Genomic DNA, 21,668 nt, shown 5'->3' on the forward strand with positions numbered 1-21,668 from the left:
TTGCTGGATCAACGCATTCTCCCAGAGATTATAAGTTGAGTGAAAAATAATTTGTGTGTTTTAAATGTCACTAAAACTTTGACTGGGAATGCTCAAAAGGCAGTAAAAGCAGCTGGAAACGTATGAATCTCTATGAGGTCGTACATGAGTGTATGAAGAAAGGAAGAACCCTTGGTTTGCTTGTTTGAAAGTAAAAATCAAATACATCACCCTTCTACTCCCAGCACCAGGACTGCCTTCAAATGACTTAAAAAAAAAAAAAAAAGGTGGACATAAAAATGGAAGATCAGTGGTTGCAAACTCAATCTCTGATGTTTTGGTTTTGGAGACATAAACTCCATGCCTTGATGCTATGGGAATCTTGTTCTGTACACCAACATTTCAAGTGGCAAAAGAAAAGATCTGGGAACCTTATCTTTACTCTATTTCGCCAAGGGCACAGTCAAGTTTTGAATAAATTTCAGGACAAATCAATACAGCTGTAAAAGTGTAATTTTAGTTGTTTGGGGGTGGGGGAGATGAACCATCCAAATATCTGCGGTCATATGAGTCCAGGCCTTGGCTCAGGTTTGTTGTTGTTCTCTGTAATGGAGATTGGGTTCAGAGCTTATTGTAAACTTGCTGTGTTACAATGCAATTGTTCTTGGTTTCTATTTTCAATAAAAATGGAAGATGAGAAAAGAGGGACCCTCCCACACCACATGCAACAGTTTTTCCTGAATACTCACCTTCAGATCATACTTCCTATGCACTGCCAGTCGATGGCTGAAAAGATTTCTCATCACCAACATGTAGTTATCCTCACTGTCCACACTCAGGCGATACATGGCCAGGAACTGGGGAAGGAGTGTATTTCCATGGCACTTCACTATGTACTATCCCACACAAACACACACAAAAGAGTACATAAGCCTTGTCTTTATGAAAACAGACTTCAAATACTGATAGCACAGGAATCTTACATTTTGTAAAATCTGATATCTTAACATGGTTCTTTCACTACAAAAGTAAACAAGAAAAAAACAACAAAAAAAACAATCTTGACAAAATAATGTATGACAATAACTTAGTGCAGAACTTAAAATCAGAACTTAAAATTACCTAATACATTAAGTTGTCATTCCTTATCCCACAGACCAGTCCAGACACTTGTATTTGTGTTGTCCAGCAAGCACAATTGAAACAGCAAAGTTGTATACCTGCAATAGTTGTTCCCCATAGAGAGCAGGATCCAATTGCCACAAATGTGAGCAACATCACTAACTGATGCTACCATTGTGGTCCCTTGTCCTAGAGCTCAGAAGGCTCTAGAACAGGGGTGTCCAACCTTTTGGCTTCCCTGGGCCGCATTGGCCGAAAAAAATGTTTCTGGGGCCGCACAAATGCGCAAACACTTCAGCAAGACAGAGGAGGAAGCTGGCAAGACAGTAAACACCTGGGGGCAGCAGAGGAACACTGCATCACCCTTGACCGGGGCCACATAAAATACTTCACGGGGCCGCATGCGGCCCTCGGGCCACAGGTTGGACACCCCTGCTCTAGAAGAAATTTCTAAGCATGCTTCCCCCGTTTCACCTGGGCGCATCATTGATTGTCAGTTTATTTCCAAATTTACTTCAACCTAGGGAAGGGTGAGTAAGATTTTGTGGCTGCTGGATCCTGCTGTCCACAAGGAATATTCATTACAGGCATGAAACTCTCCTTGTTCCATGGACAAACAGGATTGTAGCAGACACATGTGGAGAGTCCTAGGCTGAGGGTTGCTATCATAATTTGCAGCTCTTTTTGCAAACCGAGACACTGTGCAGGAAAAATGTGTTTTGAGCATACAAGAGCACTGCTTTATAAAATGTCTTCACTTCAGGGTGCAAGATTCTCCGAGTCTTTCCTGGAGGAAAAATAATACTTTTAATAGGGTTAGCAAGGTCTAAAAACACATAAAGCCTCCTTTCAAAATCCATGCTGATACCACCAGGCATGGAGATTGGGGAGCAACAGACTGTCATTGTCTTATTAGGTGAAAAATTAGAAGTAGATCCAGATGTGCCTTATGGCCAAGCTGAACCAGCATAGGCAACCAAGTTTGCCTTGGCCAGCATAGTACAATCAGAATCACAAGAGCAGAAACCCAACATATCTTGTTAAGTTCCTTCTAAAGAAGTGGTTTGGAGGAAACATTTCAAGGAGTTTGGCCCATGAAATGGCAAAAGCATCTGAAGTGAGACTGTCTGCTGGATCAAGGCAAGGGGAGGGTTATTGGGGTGGGCAGACTTGACGGGCCGTGGCCGTGGCCCTTATCTGCCGTCTGTTTCTATGTTAAATAGAATTGGTAAAATTTTGCATTGGACTCTGCTGCAAATATATTGATTAAATACAGCACAAAGGGCATCAATGAACAGGGACTAATTTTTATCAACTCAAGCCATATTTTGTCATGCAGCGACTACATCAGGGGTCAACCAAAGTTCTTCATTAACAAGTCCATTCAGGAAGAATGATGTGTTTAAATCAAGCAATACTGGTGCTCTTCTCTTCCATGTTTTTGCCCTACTCATGCAACTTCCCTCAAAAACATGGCTCATGTTAGGTCAATAAAGATTAGCCCCTGTTCACCGAGGCCCTTTGTGCTGTTTTTCTGCTTGACTATTTGGTGTAATTTGACTCTCTCTATGCTGTTTTTAAATATATCAATCTGCGTCATCCCCATCATGTAACATCATGGAAAACGTTTTGGTAAAAAGATTACTTATGTGACCGATATTGTTGACTTAGTTTGTCTGCCAGGATGTTTTGACAGGCAGTGTTCAACATTCCTGCAAAGATCCACATCTCTATGGTTTTTTTTAACAAAGAATACATGAACCGGTCCCTCCTTGCTTGTTTATGTAGGACATTGTTACTTGGTTGTCAGTCTGGGCTTGGACTAAACTATTTGCAATCTGAGTGGCGAATATTTGCATTGCATAATGCACAGTTCTGAGCTCCAGTCAATCTATGTGGCGAGATTGTTCCTCCAAATGATCCACAGACCTTGGGATGTTTGCCATATAGATGTGCACTCTATGGTGGTCTGGTGGAAAATTCCATTTTCTTGGTCAGTCATTAACAAAAGAATGCAGCCTAGAGGGGTTTTCTGGGTTTTAAAAAAGATTTTAAGTGTTACACACCTGGGGATTCCCTGGTCCCTGTTTTCCCTCCTTGACCAACTCTTTTAAGATAATGTTTTTTTAAATTGTGCCTTGGACCTTCTCCATAGGGGAAAACCAAGTACCCAGACTTAATTGCTGCTCAGAGTTTGACTAACATTTGCCTATATCAGGGCTTCTTTGCTCTTTATTTACCCACTGTAGTTTACCTGTAATGGGACTAGGGTTATTTAATATATGTATAAATGATCTTTAAATTGGAACAAGAGAGGTAATTAAATCTGCAGATGACACAAAACTATTCAAAGTTGTCAAAACACACAAGGACTATAAAAAATTGCAGGAAGACCTTGGGACTGGGCATCCAAGTGGCAGATAAAATTTAATGTGGACAAACGCAAAAGTGATGCACAGCAGGAAGAATAATCCAAGTCATAGTTACCTGATGCTAGGATCTACCTTAGGAGTCAGCACCCAAGAAAAAGATCTGAGTGTCATTGTAGACACTATACTGAAATCTTTTGCCCAGTGTGCGGCTTTAGGAAAAAAAAAGCAAACAAGATGATAGAAATTATTAGCAAAGAGATGGTAAATAAGACCAAGAGTATTTATAATGCGTCTGTTATTGCTCCATGGTGTAACCTCACCTTGAGTATTGTGCACAGTTCTGGTTGCAATATCGTAGAAAAGATATAGAGGAGCATTTTCAATAGGATGTCTAAGTACAACTTTGCATGTTTCCCATAAGATGTCCGAAGTTGGAGGCAGAGAAATGGCCATTTTTGAAACTGGGAAAACCACTAGACGTTCCAACTTTTTTGTTTTTAATCACCTACTTAAGATATCTTGGCCGCCAGGACATCCAACCTCAGGATGTCCAACTTTGTTCACCATTTTCGACCACAAAAATGTTCTAAGTTTAAAACATCCAAATCCAGACCATTTGGACTGGGGGGGGCCGCATTGTAATTGACTGGCTACATATACATGCCAATACAGCAGAGGGCACCTTTGTTTGTTTATTTCTCACCCGCCCTTATCTAGGGCAAGTTACACATTAACGTACAAAATAAAAGAGGGCACTGCTGTGAACTTCACATACAGGATGTCAGAAGTACATCTCATTATAACCCCCTTATAATGTACGGTGAGCCTGCCAAAACTCCCCTAAAACCTACTATGCCCATTTGTCTACCACCCCAATAGCCCTTATGGCTGGAGATGGAACCTATAGGATTTGGTGGGCTCATACTTTCCACCATAAATGTAATGGTTAAAAGTGTCTTATGGGTCTGGGTCCTCCTCTCTATGGCTCACTAGCCCATACATCAGGCTACTTAAGACACCTGTGTGATGCTCTATTAGGATTTCCCATACTAGGTGCCACTGTTCTAGAGACAGGTATGTACTGTTTCATTCAAACATTTGGGGGGGAGGTCATAACCTCATCCCTCCAGTAGTCATCTGGTCAGTCTGGATATTGTTTTGGCACTTAGACACTTTGAACACAGGTCTAGCTCACAACGTCTAAGTTCCATCCAGGACATCTTGGGAAAGGTTTGATTATTACTGCAAGATGTCCAAGTCTAAGCTTGCTCAAAGCATGCCTCCAACACGCCCCCCTTTACTTCTGGACACAAGGCAACTAGGATGCCTTGCAAGACATCTATAAAGGCGGTTTCAAAAATCAGCACTTGAACATCTTCATTGACAGGACATCCATGTGCTGATTTATGCCTTTTTTGGATGTCTTAGTGTTTTGAAAATGCCCCTGATAGTGGAATTAGAAAAAGTTCAAAGAAGAACAACCAAAATGATAAAGGGGATGAACTCCTCTTGTATGAGGATGAGGAAAGACTAAAGAGGTTGGAAAAGGGCTGGCTGATAGGGGATATGACTGAGGTCCACAAAATCCTGAATGGTGTTGAACAGGTAAGAGTGAATCAATTTTTTACCCTTTCAAAAAGTATAAACACCAGGGGACACTCAATGAAATTACAGAGAAGTATTTCTAAAAAAATAGAAAGATATACTTATTCATTCAAAAAACTAGTTAAACTCTAGCTAGGTTTATGAAAGGTTTGGACAAGTTCCTGGAGGAAAAGTCTGCGGTTTGCTATTGAAACAGACATGGGAGAAGCTACTGCTTGCCCTGGATCAGTAGCATGAAAGCACAGTTACTTACCGTAACAGGTGTTATCCAGGGACAGCAGGCAGATATTCTTTACGCATGGGTGACGTCACCGACGGAGCCCACGGTACGGACCTTTTTACTAGAAAGTTCTAGTTGGCCGCACCGCGCGTGCGCGAGTGCCTTCCCGCCCGACGGAGGAGTGCGTGGTCCCCAGTTAGTATAAGCCAGCTAAGAAGCCAACCCGGGGAGGAGGGTGGGACGTAAGAATATCTGCCTGCTGTCCCTGGATAACACCTGTTACGGTAAGTAACTGTGCTTTATCCCAGGACAAGCAGGCAGCATATTCTTTACGCATGGGTGACCTCCAAGCTAACAAAGAGGGAGGAGGGATGGTTGGCCATTAGGAAAATAAATTCTGAAGTACAGATTGGCCGAAGTGCCCATCCCGTCTGGAGAAAGCATCCAGACAGTAGTGAGTAGTGAATGTGTGAACTGAGGACCAGGTGGCCGCCTTGCAGATTTCCTCAATGGGTGTGGAACGGAGGAAAGCAACAGAAGCGGCCATAGCTCTTACCCTGTGGGCCGTGACAGCACCGTCTAGTGACAGACCGGCCCGAGCGTAACAGAACGCGATGCAAGCTGCAAGCCAGTTGGATAGCGTCCGTTTAGAGACCGGTCGACCCAAACGATTCGGGTCGAAGGTCAGGAAGAGCTGAGGGGACAAGCGGTGAGCCCTTGTACGATCGAGATAGTAAGCCAGGGCACGCTTGCAGTCAAGACTGTGCAATGCCTGTTCTCCGGGATGTGAATGAGGTTTCGGGAAGAACACAGGCAAAACAATGGACTGGTTGAGGTGAAAAGCTGAGACCACCTTTGGAAGGAATTTTGGATGGGTGCGCAGAACCACCTTGTCATGGTGAAAAATAGTGAACGGTGGATCGGCAACCAGTGCATGAAGCTCACTAACCCTCCTGGCAGAGGTGATGGCAATGAGGAAAAGAACCTTCCATGTCAGAAATTTGAGCGAAGTTGTGGCAAGTGGCTCAAAGGGAGGTTTCATGAGGGCAGACAAAACCACATTCAGGTCCCAGACGACCGGAGGAGGCTTCAGAGGTGGTTTGATGTTGAAGAGGCCCCTCATGAATCGGGAAACCAGAGGGTGAGCCGTGAGAGGTTTTCCTAGGACAGGCTCATGAAATGCCGTGATGGCACTGAGATGGACTCTGATTGAGGTAGACTTGAGGCCTGCGTTGGACAGGGAGAGTAAGTAGTCCAGAACAGTTTCCACCGCTAAGGAGGTGGGATTGTGATGATGGCGGAGGCACCAAGAGGAGAACCTGGTCCACTTCTGATGGTAACATTGGAGGGTGGCCGGTTTCCTGGAGGCGTCCAAAATGAGACGGACAGGCTGAGACAGATTTCCTGAAGAGGTCAGCCCGAGAGAAACCAAGCTGTCAGGTGGAGGGAAGACAGATTGGGATGTAGTAGAGACTGATGTTGCTGTGTAAGTAGAGTAGGAAACACAGGCAGAGGAATGGGCTCCCTGGAGCTGAGTTGAAGTAGAAGGGAGAACCAGTGTTGACGAGGCCACCGGGGAGCTATGAGGATCATGGTGGCTCCGTCCCTGCGGAGTTTGGATAAAGTCCGCAACATCAGAGGTAGAGGAGGAAAGGCATAGAGGAACCGATCCGTCCAGTCGAGAAGGAATGCATCCGGGGCCAGACGATGAGGAGAGAAGAGTCTGGAGCAGAACTGGGGCAGCTGATGGTTGTGAGGAGCTGCGAATAGGTCCATCTGCGGAGTGCCCCAGCGAGCAAAGATGGAGTGGAGCGTGGGAGGATCCAAAGTCCACTCGTGAGGTTGAAGGACGCGGCTGAGATTGTCGGCCAGGGAGTTCTGTTCGCCCTGGATGTAGACCGCCTTGAGGAAGAGACTGCGGGCCGTGGCCCAGGTCCAGATACGAAGAGCCTCCTGACAAAGGAGGCGAGATCCTGTGCCGCCCTGTTTGTTTATGTAGTACATGGCGACTTGGTTGTCCGTGCACAGGAGCAGAACCTGAGGACAAAGAAGGTGCTGGAAGGCCTTGAGAGCATAGAACATGGCTCGTAGTTCTAGAAAATTTATGTGATGTCGACGCTCCTGTGGGGTCCAAAGACCCTGGGTGCGTAGGTCTCCCAGGTGAGCTCCCCATGCATAAGGGGAGGCATCCGTGGTGATGATCATGGAATGTGGGGGCAGATGCAACAGAAGGCCCCTGGAAAGGTTTGAGGAGTTCAACCACCATTGTAGAGATCGCTGAAGAGATGATGTCACAGAGATGGGATGAGAAAGAAGATTCGAGGTCTGTGACCACTGGTCGGCCAGAGTCCATTGAGGTGTCCTGAGGTGGAGTCGTGCTAAGGGAAGCACATGCACCGTTGATGCCATGTGTCCCAGGAGGACCATCATCTGTCGAGCTGGGATGGTGTGATGAAGAAGCACCTGATGACAGAGGTGGAGCAGAGTCCGTCGACGATCGGAGGGGAGGAATGCCCTCATTAGTGTGGTATCGAGAACTGCTCCGATGAACTGAAGGCGCTGTGTGGGAAGCAGATGCGACTTGGGGTAGTTGATCTCGAACCCCAGTAGATGGAGAAGAGAGATGGTATGTTGAGTGGCTTGTAGCACAAGAGGAGACGTAGGAGCTGTCACTAACCAATCGTCCAAGTAGGGAAACACTTGGAGGTTGTGAGACCTGAGGAAGGCCGCCGCCACAATGAGGCATTTGGTGAACACCCTGGGTGATGAAGCGAGGCCAAAAGGTAGCACCTTGTACTGATAATGGCGATGGTGCACCTGGAATCGCAGGTAGCGACGTGAAGTTGGATTGATTGGTATGTGAGTGTAGGCCTCTTTGAGGTCCAGGGAACATAGCCAGTCGTTGTGAGAGAGATGAGGGTAAAGCGTGGCAAGGGAGAGCATTCTGAACTTCTCCTTGACTAGACACTTGTTGAGGTCCCTGAGATCGAGAATGGGACGAAGGTCTCCTGTCTTTTTGGGTACCAGGAAGTAGCGGGAGTAGAATCCCTGACCCCTTTGATCTGGAGGTACTTCTTCGATGGCATTGAGAAGGAGGAGGGATTGAACCTCCCTCAGGAGGAGGGGGGTTTGAGTTGAGAGAGAAGCAGACTCGACGGGAGGATTGTCTGGCGGAAGAGTCTGGAAGTTGAGGGAGTAGCCGTGGCGGATGATGTTGAGGACCCACTGGTCCGATGTGATGACCTCCCAACGGCTGAAGAAAATGTGGAGCCTGCCTCCGATTGGCTGAGGAAGAGGCAATGAGGGTGGAAGACTGGCTAAGCCCTGGAGAGAGGAGTCAAAAGGGCTGAGAAGGTTTGGCAGGAGGAAGAGGCTTTGCAGGTTGATTAGGCTGGGCACGAGCCTGGGTGTGTTGGTGCTGGCGGGCCCGCCTAGGTTGCTGTGCAGGTGGGTTGAGCGGTCTGGCAGAGAACCGGCGTTGATATGATGTCTGCGGTCTATAAGGACGAGCAGGAGGAGTCTTTTTCTTTGGTTTAATGAGAGTATCCCATCTGGTCTCATGGGCGGAGAGCTTCTGAGTGGTGGTATCCAGGGACTCTCCGAATAGTTCATCTCCCAGACATGGGGCGTTGGCTAGACGGTCCTGATGGTTGACGTCTAGATCAGAGACCCTGAGCCAGGCCAGGCGGCGCATAGCCACAGCGATGGCAGATGCACGGGAGGAGAGCTCAAAGGAGTCATAGACAGAGCGCACCATGAACTTCCTCAGTTGAAGCAGGCTGGAGATGTGCTGCTGGAAAAGAGGGACCTTGTGCTCCGGCATGTATTTTTGCATGGAGGAGAGTTGCATTACCAGATGTTTCAGGTAGAAGGAAAAATGGAAGGAGTAGTTGTTTGCCCTATTGGCAAGCATGGCATTTTGGTAGAGCCGTTTGCCAAATTTGTCCATAGTTTTTCCTTCTCTGCCAGGAGGGGTGGAGGCATACACACTGGTGCCCTGAGTCTTTTTCAAGGTGGATTCTACCAGGAGAGACTCGTGGGGCAGTTGGGGTTTATCAAAACCTGGGATTGGTATGACCCTATAGAGACTGTCCAATTTACGGGGGGCCCCAGGGACAGTTAGCGGGTTCTCCCAATTTTTATAAAAAGTTTCCCGTAGGATATCGTGAACAGGTAACTTTAGGAACTCCTTGGGAGGTTGATCGAAATCCAGAGCCTCCAGGAAAGCTTGTGACTTTTTGGAGTCAGATTCCAATGGCAAAGACAAAGCCCCTGACAACTCCCTGAGAAATTTAGAGAAGGAAGATTGTTCAGGTTTGGAAGTGGTCTCGGGTGCGGAAGGCTCTTCGTCCGACGACGATGCATCCTCCTCGGTACCGGGGGGGGATTCTTCCCATAGGTCCGGGTCTCTGACATCGGTGGTTGCGTGTCGAGAGACCGGAGTGGACGGGTCGGCGTGGTGAGTCTTAGACAAAGACTTGCCTGAGCGTACCGAGACATTCCCTGGCGATGTAGACCTGTGTCTGTCCCGATCCCGGGAAGAACGGTGCCGGTCTGGGTCTTGGGAAGACCGGTGCCGGTCCGGGTCATGGGAAGACCGGTGTCCTGCTCGGTCCCGAGGAGGATCCGTCGTCGTTAAGGCGACTGGCTCGTGCGGTGCCGAGAGAATGGGCATGGAAGAGTCCATAGGTACCAATGGAGTGGATACCGGTTGGACGGTGCGGGGCTCGGGCCGGTCTGGTACCGAGAGCAGCGGTGCCAAGATAGATGGTAAGAGCTGCTGAAGTTGCTGGTGGAGTTGCTCTTGCAACTTGTCCTGGAGGATGGCCGCAATGCGGTCATCCAGGGGAGGCACCGGAACCACTTTTTTCTTTTTTGGTTCCTTGGGTGCCGCTCTACACTCCGGCGATGAGGGAGCCGATGACGAGGCACTCACCGATATCGGAGTGGAGCGTTTCTTGGCCCGGCGTGGAGCCGAGAGGACTGGTGCCGTCCCCGAGGTGGGAGGGCGCTCAAGGGTGGAAGGCTTCTTAGCCGGCTTACCTGGCGCCGGAGGCGCCGACGTCGTCTCAGGCGGCGTCGAAGTGGTCGGTGTCGATTTCGACGGTGCCGCAGATGAAGATGTCGAATCCATAGACGGGCCGGTGCCGAAAAGTAAATTCTGTTGGATTTGACGATTCTTCAACGTGCGCTTTTTAAGAGTGGCACAGCGGGTGCAGGAGTCCGCCCGATGCTCTGGTCCCAGACACTGCAAGCACCAATTGTGTGGGTCAGTGAGGGAGATCGGGCGTGCACACCGCTGGCACTTCTTAAAGCCTGGTTGCGGGGGCATGAATGGAAACACGGCCTCCGCAAAATCAAACCCCGAGGCCTGGATCGTGGCAATAGGCCCCGCCGGGGTAGGAACGAAAAAATAAAACAAAAGAAAGGTTTTTTTTTTTTTTTTTTTTTGGAATTGGGAAGAAAAAAGTACCCGAAGGTGAAAAAACCGAAAAAAATAACGCGAGCGGGAAGGCAAAAGGAGGATTTCAACTCTGTTGAAAAAACACACGTCTTCTTCGCTCCGCGGAAATGAAGAAACTGGGGACCACGCACTCCTCCGTCGGGCGGGAAGGCACTCGCGCACGCGCGGTGCGGCCAACTAGAACTTTCTAGTAAAAAGGTCCGTACCGTGGGCTCCGTCGGTGACGTCACCCATGCGTAAAGAATATGCTGCCTGCTTGTCCTGGGATAAATATTATTACTATTTGGGTTTCTGTCAAGTATATATGGCCTGAATTGATCACTGTTGGAAACAAGAAATTAGGCTAGATGGACCACTGATCTGACCCAGTATGGCTACTCTTAAGAAATAGATTTTGTTATTGATTCCGTCATCAAACTAGCCTCTGTGAAGGGTCACTGGTGTGTTCATCATGACAGTGATGCAAGATAAAAACAAGGATGCTCCGATTGCTGCACGGCAGGAAAATGCTGATAGTTTGAAAATGCTGCTACAGTTTCCTTTTCTCTCAGTGCTGAAGCACCATCAGACGAGCAGTACTCTGGTTCCTCCATCCAAGCACAGCCAGTAGGTAACGCAATTGAAGTGGCAGCAGACCCAATTTTGGTGAGAAATACTGCCATGTTTGCAACACCTGCAGCAGCTCTGACAGAAACGAGCCTCCTCAGTTGTCTCTCTCCCTAATGGAAGTCAAAAATTCTTCTCTTGCAGGCAGGTCACAGGACTTAACATTTGCTCAAAATTTTTTGCCTAAATTTATTCTCTTGCTACAAGTGTCTCTGTGCATGTTTAGAGATTTACCCTTTTCTACTTTTTGCTTCAATTCCCACCCCAATACATTTAAACTAAAATTTGTCTATCTAAGCTCAGCCTCATTTTGAATCTTGCATGCCACAATCTTAAGATAACTATAAGGAAGACTTTCTTAAGGGCCGATATATATAAATATATATATATTTTAAGAGAATCTCTTGTTTTTTTATGTGTTTAGTCCAGTTCCATCCTTCCTTCCAAAATGGTATCATCCTTCCATTTGAATCAGACTGTCATTACCTATTTTTCAGGATCTTAATGGAGGGTAGTGCAGTGCCTTGCACACATTGGATATAGGATACATGTTGTGCCTGAAGAGTACAAAGACAGTAAAGAAATCAGATAAGCTCTTGATTCTTTTTTGGTGGAACCTGTAAAGGGGAAAAAGCAACAAAGGCACTATAGGTTAAAAGAGACTATTGCTTCTGAGCATATTCTCCATGGTCATCCAGTTCAGAAGTTTTAAAAGCTCATCCTACAAGGGGGCAATCTGCATCTTGGGCAGAGTACTTCTTGGTTCCTCCTCATGAAATCTGCAAAGCAATTCATTTTTACATTACACAACTTGTCCTATATTCTGCAAACATCATAACAGTTCTATTCTGGAACAGCAATGTATATTCACCATCTTCTGAAACAAATAGTTCTTTAAGATTCTAATTTGGATAGGAAGAGAATTCCAGAAGAGTAGCTGCCTGGTATGAATAGGCTGATTTGACAACATATACTTCCCACTCTGCTTAATTATGCTACATCCCAGCTGAGTTACCCTGCCTCCTGTCATTAACATTCTGGCTTTTCCCCAGCTGATTACAATCCCTCTCACCTGGGTGGGTTGTATTAGCTGTTCCAGCCCTAATCGGCATTCCCCCCCCCCCCCACTGGGGCATGCTGGGACTTGTAGTTCCCTGCCTTTTCCTATTGTCAATTGAAAAGTTGAACAGGACCTAGGTATTTTAATATCCTTAGAGCCAATGTTTAAAGGAAACTTTTGGTTCAGCAGGGCTCTAAGTACACTTTTAAGGACAGATGTTTCAGCCCTCAGTGTCTTGCTTTTATCTTTACTTTACTTTTCTGAGCACTGCTGTGTTTCCTTTAACATCACAGGGGTGTCACTGTGACAATATTTATTGTGGATATCCTGACAACCTCACCTGCGTGGCTCTCGAGGACCGGAATTGCCTACCCCTGTTCTAGATATATGCACATATCAGGAAGGTGTTCCTTGGAGCAGGGTTGGATGGAGAAAGCAATGAAGAAGCACATACTTCTGGATTTGTCACAGAAACAGCTACATGTAGGCAGGGGGGTCCTCACATCCAGTCCTTGAGGTTCAGAACCCAGGCTGGGTTTTCAGGATTTCCACAATGAATATACACGAGATGGATTTGCATGCACTTCCTCCTTGAGATACAAATTTAGCTCATGCATATTCATTGTGGTCATCCCGAAAACCTGACCTGACGTCGGAAAAAAGACATTGTCAGCAGTGATTAGTATCAGCAAAGAGGAGGTAAGATTGCAGCGGTACGGACCAGGGGAAAGGAAGGAGAAGCGCTTTTTTTTTCCCCCCGCGGCAGGGAGAGAAGGATGTAAGTAGGCAAGCTGGCTGGCTTTAGCGCAGCAGGGAGGGAGGGAGAGAGATCGGTAGGCAGGCAGGCAGGCTGGCTTTGGGGGTGGACAAAATCTGGAAGGTAATGGGAGGGGACATAAGAAGGAGGCACTGGGGGCACTAAGGACACAGGACGGGGGCACTGGGGGCACTAAGGACACGGGACGGGGCACTGGGGGCACTAAGGACACGGACGGGGGAACTGGGGGCACTAAGGACACGGGACGGAGGCACTATGGACACGGGACGGAGGCACTGGGGGCACTAAGGACACAGGATGGAGGCACTAAGGACACAGGACGGGGCACTAAAGACATGAGAAGGGGGCACTAAAGACAAGAGAAGGAGGCACTGGGGGCACTAAAGACATGAGAAGGAGGCACTGGGGGCACTAAGGAGACAGGACGCAGGCACTGGGGGCACCAAGGACACGGGAAGGAAGCACTGGGGGCACTAAGGACATGGGAAGGAGGGAGGGAATAGAAAGGGACAATTGTTGGGCCTGAGTGCAGAAAGAAAGGATATACCCAAGATGGCTGCCGCTTGCTGCTGCTGTGTGGACGCTTAGGAGTGCCTCGCTTACCTTTGGAAAAATGCCCAAGAGAAGGGGAAGAAGCGTTGGTGGAGCCTCCCAACGCTCGGAGACCCCTTTGCCTGCAGTGGATGCCATTTTTAGGCATCTCCTGAGTGAGCAGGTTTCATTGGGGAATCGCTCGCTGGGAGCGCTGGCAGAGAGTAGTGCCGCGGCGAACTCCCTTGGGCTAGAAGTCTCTCTGAGCCCCGACATAAGGTCACCGCCCCTACAGCCGTTGCCGCTGGGAGCAAGCTCACCGCGAGGAAGTGTTTTCCTCTCCAGAGGCCAGTACGTCGGAGGGCTTGCAACTGAAGACAGCTGAAAGTGAATTACTCCTTTTAGAAAAACTGGCGGCAGGAACAACTCCAGCTAAAGGAGATCAAGGCTCCAGAGAGGTAAACCAGCCGAGTGAACATTTATTAACGACACAAGTAACTTTTGTTTCTCCTGTTAGACCTTCTGAAGTCACTCTAGACTCTCTTTGGGACTTAGTATCCAATTTTGGAAATGCCCTTAACTTACAGGTAAAAAATTTGGATAAAGAAATACAAATCCAGAAAGAAGAGATAAAAACTTTAAAGGAAGAGACTGTATCATTGAAATTAGATATCCAAGAAGAAAAGAAGAATTTTAAAACAATTAAGAGTAACCAAGATTTATTTGTTAAAAATAATATGATTATGAAGAGAAAATTGGAAGCTTTAGATAACAATATTCGGATTAATAATTTGCGTCTAATTAACTTTCCTAAAGTATTATCAATTTCTCCACGAGATATGATAAAGCGGTACTTTCTGGAAATCCTTAAAATACCTGAAAACTCCTTACCACCTCTTACAAAGGTTTACTATTTACCTATAAGAAATCAGGATCCTCAAAAGAAAGAAGACGAAGGAATACCACAGAAAGAACCCTTGGACGTTTCCACTTTATTAGAGCAATCAGATAGAGAAATGGCTATCCCAGCCACTCTCTTATTGACTGTCTGGCTTTGGCCCCAGACAAGGATTGGATTCTTAAACTTTTCTTTAAAAATAGGGCCAAGGACTTTCTGGGTTTCCATATCCAGATATTTCCTGATGTCTCGAGAGAGACTCAGAAGAGAAGAAGGGAATTTTTAATGTTAAAACCAGGAGTGACTCAGATAGGGGGTTTATTCTTTCTTAGGTACCCTTGTAAATGTATCATAAGATACCGTTCCTTGAAATATGTATTTGTAGAACCAGCTCACTTGACTGCTTTCCTTTCTGCGAAACGTCTTGAGTCTGTAGAACCATCTGTACCATTGTAATAATAATTAGCTCACTTTTCAGTAGCAGTTTAAGCGATTTTCCTTGTTAAAAAATGTTTTTCTTTAATTTAATTTCTACTCTTATCGTTAATCTTGGATCCTAATTTGAGGACTAGTGTGTGATTAAGTTATGATGTTTGTTTTCTTTTATTATTTTGAATTACTTTCAGGCTTGAGAGTAAATAATACGGAGGGGGGGCGTGGCTTAACGCGAACACGAATGGAGGTGTGATCGCGAAGCTCCTCTTCATCTAGGCAATAGAAGATAAAAATATTGTTCCCTTTTTGATGATTTTTTAAAAAAAATTATTATTAGCGATGTTGAATTTGTGCCGAAGTTGATGTGAAGTCTAAGAAAGTGGGAGATGAGAGGTCAGAGTGCCGTTTTTCCTCAGTGCTGAAACGAAGAGATGTTGAGATTCTGTCTGTGAATGGGAAGCGCCAGATGAGGAAATTGAAGCAAAACCTGAAGAGTACCTTTCTCTAATGTGCTGAAACAATATTGTGAGCAGATGGAGAGAAGATAAAAGTTCAAATGAAATTTTAAGATCACGAGAGAAAAGGAGTGCTACCGAAACTGTGAAAAAAAAAAAAAAAACCTGAAGGAAGAAAGTCAGGCGAGGCATAGTGAATGACACCAACTTAATAATAATTAAAAGTTGGACATTGAGAAAGAGAGACCAGCAGCGAGAGGAATTAAAGAGGGATAGAGCTGTGGCGGTTTGAAGCAGACCTCTCTTGCCCGCGCTGAACAGAAACCCTGAGGGTAAAAAATCGGCGAATTTTCTCTTTACTGAGACAGTAGGAGATTGAGAAGGAGGTTTGCTGTAGCGACGAGGAATATTTAAAAAAAAACTTAGCGTGAATGACACCAGCCTAATATTACACCTGCCAAACCTAAGTAAGTGTTGTTATTCCTTCGTGCTGAAAACTGACTAACAGTTAAAAAAACCGATCTTGTTGTGAGGCTGCTATCAGTTGATTTCTGTGGCGGTTTGATTTCTCCTGTCGGTGCTGATTCGGAGCCCTAAGGGTGGAGAGTTGAGGAGATCAATTTTATCCTTTGCCGGTTTCTTTTTGTGAAGACAGACAATTAAACAGAAAAAGTTGATTCGGCACGGTAGTGAGAAGGGCTGTTAAAAACTTAAACTGACTAAAAAAAGTAAAAGAAAGACTGATTCTAATGTGAGGCCTGTTGTCAGTTAAATTCCTGAGCTGTGGCGATTTGAGACAGCCCTCTACAGCCAGTCGGAGCCCTGAGAGATCAACTAATTGCCAAAAGCCAATTTTTTTTTTTTTTTTTTGTGATATGAAAACAAGACACTGAAAAAAAAAAATGAAGGCAGCTTATTGAAAAATACATGTCAACAAATAGAAAAAAAAAAAAGTTCTTACTGACTTTGATAAAGGACTGCTGCCTGTCAAAGAAAAAAGAGAGGATAAAATCTCCTCAATTTAAAAACTGATTTTGGTGAGAAGAATAGAGCCTATCAATCTAAAATTAGGAAAGATTGAAATAGCCCTCCTCTGCAGATTTTGATGAGAAATCCTGAGAGTAAGGAGCTGATTTCTCTTATTATATAGTGTGAAAAAATTAGTGAAAATAATACCAACTGAAACTACTCTCCAACGAAATTAGACTGGAAACCTGAAGGAAACAACAACATGGCAAGCATCAGACAAAACAAAAATGAGGCTGGCATGTCTGCAAAAAGACAAAAACAAGATCAAATAACACCAAGCAAGATCCCACTTCCTGCTGAAGAACCTGACATATTGAGTAAAGCAGAAGTTATGGAAGAACTAAGACAAATTAAACAAATGCTTAAGGAAACTGTAACCAATATGTCTGAAATGAAGGAAGAAATATTAAACATTCACAGACAAATGGAAAGTAATAACAAAAGAACAACTGAATTAGAATCTAAAATGGAGGTCATAGAAAGTGAAGCAAACAGATGCAAAAATGATAGTCTGGAATTGAATAAATTGAAAGATCAACTGGAAGACTATGAGAATCGAGGAAGAAGGAAAAACATTAAACTTTTTGGAATACAAGAAAATTTAGAAGGAAAAAATGCTATACTTTTTCTAGAAAATTTAATTCCAAAAATATTACAACTGGACTTGAAACAACCACTTGAAATAGAAAGGGCGCATAGGATCCCAGTTAAAAATGTAGAAAATAAAGGCAGGCCAAGACCGCTAATTTTCAAAATGCTTAGATACCAACAAGCATTAGAAATATTAAATGCTGCAAAGAAAGACAAAAATCTAAATTATAAAGGATCCAGAATATGGTTTTTGCCGGACTTTGCTAAAAACACAGCAAATAAAAGAAAGAGACTATTAGACATGAGACCTCAACTAAAAGAAAAAGGTTTTAAATACGGTCTATATTATCCGGCAAAAATGAGAGTATCATCTGGAGATAAATCCCTGTATTTCGAGGATCCAGAAAAACTAAAAGCTTTTCTTTCTAAACCAGAACCTATGATATTTTAATCATAAAACATTAAGATGGGTTTTGATGACTTTATGAAAAATTATAAAAGTATGAAATATTAAAATATCTGAAGAAAGGAAAAATGATACAAAGAAAAGACAATAAAAATTTATAAGAAAGAAAGAGCAAGATATAGGAAATACATTAATAACATACTAAATATATGTTTAAGATAAAATTTTATGATGTAAATAATAATACTAAGGAAATATAAATTAAAAACTGTTAAATGGATAAAGATACATTAATGAAAAGTTATGAAAAAATGACTAAAGATATTAAAGGTTAATATAGATAGATAGAAGGGGAATTTGATTGAATATTGATTGCCTAGAGAGGAGGAGAATGTTCGGGTTACAGTTCCAATGTGTATCCTTAAGCAGCCATTGTATTGGGTGGGAAAGGGAGGGAAAATGAGAGTATTTACTAGAATGATTAAGGGAAAAATAAACAAGGGATTAGATACTTTAGGGGTAAATATGTGTGTCATGAAAAACATTTTTTGGATTCTAAATATGAAAGAAGAGGGGAAAAAGATTATAATGAGAAATATTAAAATGTATAATGTCTTTTAAGATATATTCTATTAATGTCAATGGCCTGAATCACGTAATCAAAAGGAAAAAAGTATTAACATTTTTAAAAAAGCAAAATGCGGATATTTACTGTCTGCAGGAGACCCATCTTAGTATAAAGGAATCACAGAAACTATCGGGTGGGTGGGTAAAGGAATGTTTTTTTGCTCCAGCAGAGGGTAAAAAAGCAGGGGTAGCAATTCTTATAAATAAAAAATGTATGGCCAAGATTAAGGTAAAAAATTCAGATCCACATGGAAGATGGATACATATTGATATAGGTATGGGAAATGATGCCCTGACGTTGTTTAATATATATGCCCCTAATTCGAATCAATCAGAATTTTTTAAAAAGTTACAGAATATGTTATTACCACTGGCTGCTTCTAATTTGGTGGTGGCTGGAGATTTTAATGCTGTAATGGATCCATTATTGGATAAAAAACCAGGTAAAAGTATAAAATCTTTAGGTTTAGATAATTTGGTTCAATCATGTGATTTGAAAGATATATGGCGTATTCTTCATTTTAATGATCAGGAATTTTCATTTTGTTCACAGGTTCATAAATCATTTTCAAGAATAGATTATATTTTTGTTTCAACAAATAAAGTGCAACAGGTGATTAAAGCTTCCATAGATCCTATTATTATTTCGGATCATGCGGGAGTATGGATAGAATTACAATTAGATCAATTAGAGAATGGTAGACCTCTTTGGAGATTTGATAATGCATTGCTTGTGGATGACAAATTTTTGGAAAATTTTAAAACAAATTAACGATTTTTTTCAAATAAATTTAGTGGAGGATACATCTATAGAGAATGTATGGGATGCATTTAAAGCAACTATGAGGGGTAATATTATATCATATTCAGCTTTTATTAGGAAACAGATTAAAATACAATATATAGAATTAGAAAAAGAAATCAAAATATTAGAAGCTAAATTGGTAAGTAAATGGGAATATGAAGTTTTGCAAGCTCTTTTGAAAGCAAAAGGTAAATATAATGAATTAACTTCAAAAATGATAAGAAGAGATTTGTTTTCCAAGCAAACAATGTATTATGGAAATTCTAATAAGGCGGGGAGATTATTGGCAAATTATCTTAAAGCAAAAAAAAGAAGAACTAATATTAATGGAATAAAAGATGATAATGGTATAATAACAAATCAAACAAATATAATATTAAAACAATTTTTAAAATTTTATAAGGACCTGTATTCTTCCGAGCCTTATTTGGAGAGACAAAAAGATGGAAAAAATTTTTTAGATTTAATTAATGGACCTAAGGTTCCTGATCATATAAAACGGAGTTTAGATGAACCTATATCATTAAAAGAATTAGAAACAGCATTGAGATCTCTTAGAGTTGGATCCGCTCCAGGTGGTGATGGTTATACAGTAGAATTTTATAAAACATTTCAAAATATCCTTTCCCCACATTTACTAAATTTATATCAGACACAACTTATAAAAGGTAATATTAAAGGTACTATGGCTGAATCAATAATAATTGTTTTGCCTAAGCCAAATAAAGATCCTACTTTGGTTTCAAACTACAGGCCTATATCTTTGATAAATGTTGATAATAAACTTTTGGCGAAAATTTTGGCTTTGAGATTAGCCAAAGCTCTCCCACATATTATAGATATGCATCAAACGGGTTTCGTTGCTAAAAGACATTCCTCTAATAACTCTAGACTATTGTTTCACATGTTAAACTTATCAAAAAAAATGGATGAACCGGCTTTTACAGTTTCATTAGATGCTGAAAAAGCATTTGATAGGGTAGAATGGAATTTTATGTATCAGGCTTTAGAATGGTTTGGTATAGGTTCTGGATTTATACAAATGGTAAAAACATTGTATAGCTTCCCGATTGCAAGACTAAATATTAATAATAAGATATCTGATGGTTTTCAATTGCAGAGGGGAGTTAGACAAGGTTGTCCTTTATCTCCTTTGTTATTTGATGTTGTATTAGAACCCTTATTGTTAGCAATACAGCAAACGAGGGAGATACAAGGTATTCCATATTCAGATATGGAATATAAAATTTCGGCTTATGCTGACGATATTTTACTTTATTTGAGAAATCCAGAGTCTACCTTATCTTCTTTATTGGAATTAATTGATAAGTTTGGCAAATTTTCAGGTTATAAAATTAATTGGAATAAATCTGAAATTATACCCTTGAATGTTCATTGTGTAAAAGGATTATTTGATACTTTTCCATTCATATGGAAAGAAGAAGGATTTAAATATCTTGGCATTCAAGTTAAAAATACAATTGAAGATACTGTAAAAGAGAATGAAAAATATGTATTAAAAAAAGTTACGGAGTTATGTGAACAATGGAACCCATTACATATTTCTTGGTGGGGAAGAGTTCAAACTATTAAAATGATGATGTTACCTGTAGTTTGCTACCAAATGAGTATGATACCTATTTATTTTCAGGGGTCCTTTTATAAAAAGCTTAATAGCATTTTAACAAAATTTATTTGGCTTGGTAAAACACCTAGAATAGCTTTAGTAACTTTGCAAAAATCAATTAAGGAGGGAGGGGTAAATTTTCCAAATTTCTATAGGTACCATCAAGCCTATATTCTACGTCAGGGTATGTATTGGATCCTCCCAGAACTTATGGATAATGCACCGGATTGGTTATATTTAGAATGGCGTCTTATGTTTCCCCTAAATTTAGTTCATCTGCCAAGTATTAACATACCTAGAAGATACAGAGAAAATAAAATATTAATGGATACTTGGAAAACGTTGAGGTTTATTGATAAATTAACACCTATTCCAATAAACAAATCAACTAATCAATCTATATGGATAAACTCCAAGATCAAAATTGGCGGAGCTCAAATCCTTTGGAAGAACTGGATTATTGCAGGCATTAGATCTCTAGACGATGTTATTTCAGAAGGTAAACTGCTGGATTTTTCACAATTGCAACATATATTTGGTATTAATAAAACACAAAGTTTTAAATGGTTGCAATTGAAGCAGGCCATTCAGGTTGGGTTCCCTGAATGGAAAACATTAAATAATCAATATAGTTTAAAGTTCTTATGTTTTCAAGCAGACTTCCTAGGACATCAAGCCTCATTGTGGTATAAATTAATATCTGGATATTTGAATAAAAAACCAAAAAATGGTCTAAGAGATATTTGGAGCATTGAGATTAAGCATCAAATTAATGCATCTCAATGGCCACTAATTTGGTCTTGGAGAATGAGATGTACAGTGTCTGCATCTATGAGACAAACTTGGTTCTTTTTATTACATAGAGCTTTTTGGACCCCTACACGTTTGCAAAAATTAGACAGTTCTAAGTCTAATAAATGCTGGCACTGTAATCTGGAACCAGGGACATTAGATCACTTACTTTATCATTGTCCCTACATTAAAACTTTTTGGAATTCAATTTGGCCACAAATTAACAAATTAATGGAAAATCATATAGCAATATCATATGATACGGT

The 21,668-nt window shown here is 42.4% G+C and overlaps 1 protein-coding gene across 4 annotated transcripts in view; it reads right to left on the reverse strand.

Annotated features, from left to right (window-relative positions):
* The window catches only part of PIP4K2C (phosphatidylinositol-5-phosphate 4-kinase type 2 gamma), an 84,643-nt gene that overhangs the window by 18,106 nt on the left and 44,869 nt on the right, over positions 1–21,668 (reverse strand). For all 4 annotated transcript variants that reach the window (XM_033939001.1, XM_033939000.1, XM_033938999.1 and 1 more), the window contains one exon: positions 729–875. In XM_033939001.1, the coding sequence (XP_033794892.1) occupies positions 729–875 (147 nt within the window). The remainder of the gene's footprint in view (positions 1–728; positions 876–21,668) is intronic.

Source organism: Geotrypetes seraphini, chromosome 3 (genome assembly GCF_902459505.1).
Source record: "Geotrypetes seraphini chromosome 3, aGeoSer1.1, whole genome shotgun sequence".
Classification (NCBI taxonomy): Eukaryota; Metazoa; Chordata; class Amphibia; order Gymnophiona; family Dermophiidae; genus Geotrypetes; species Geotrypetes seraphini.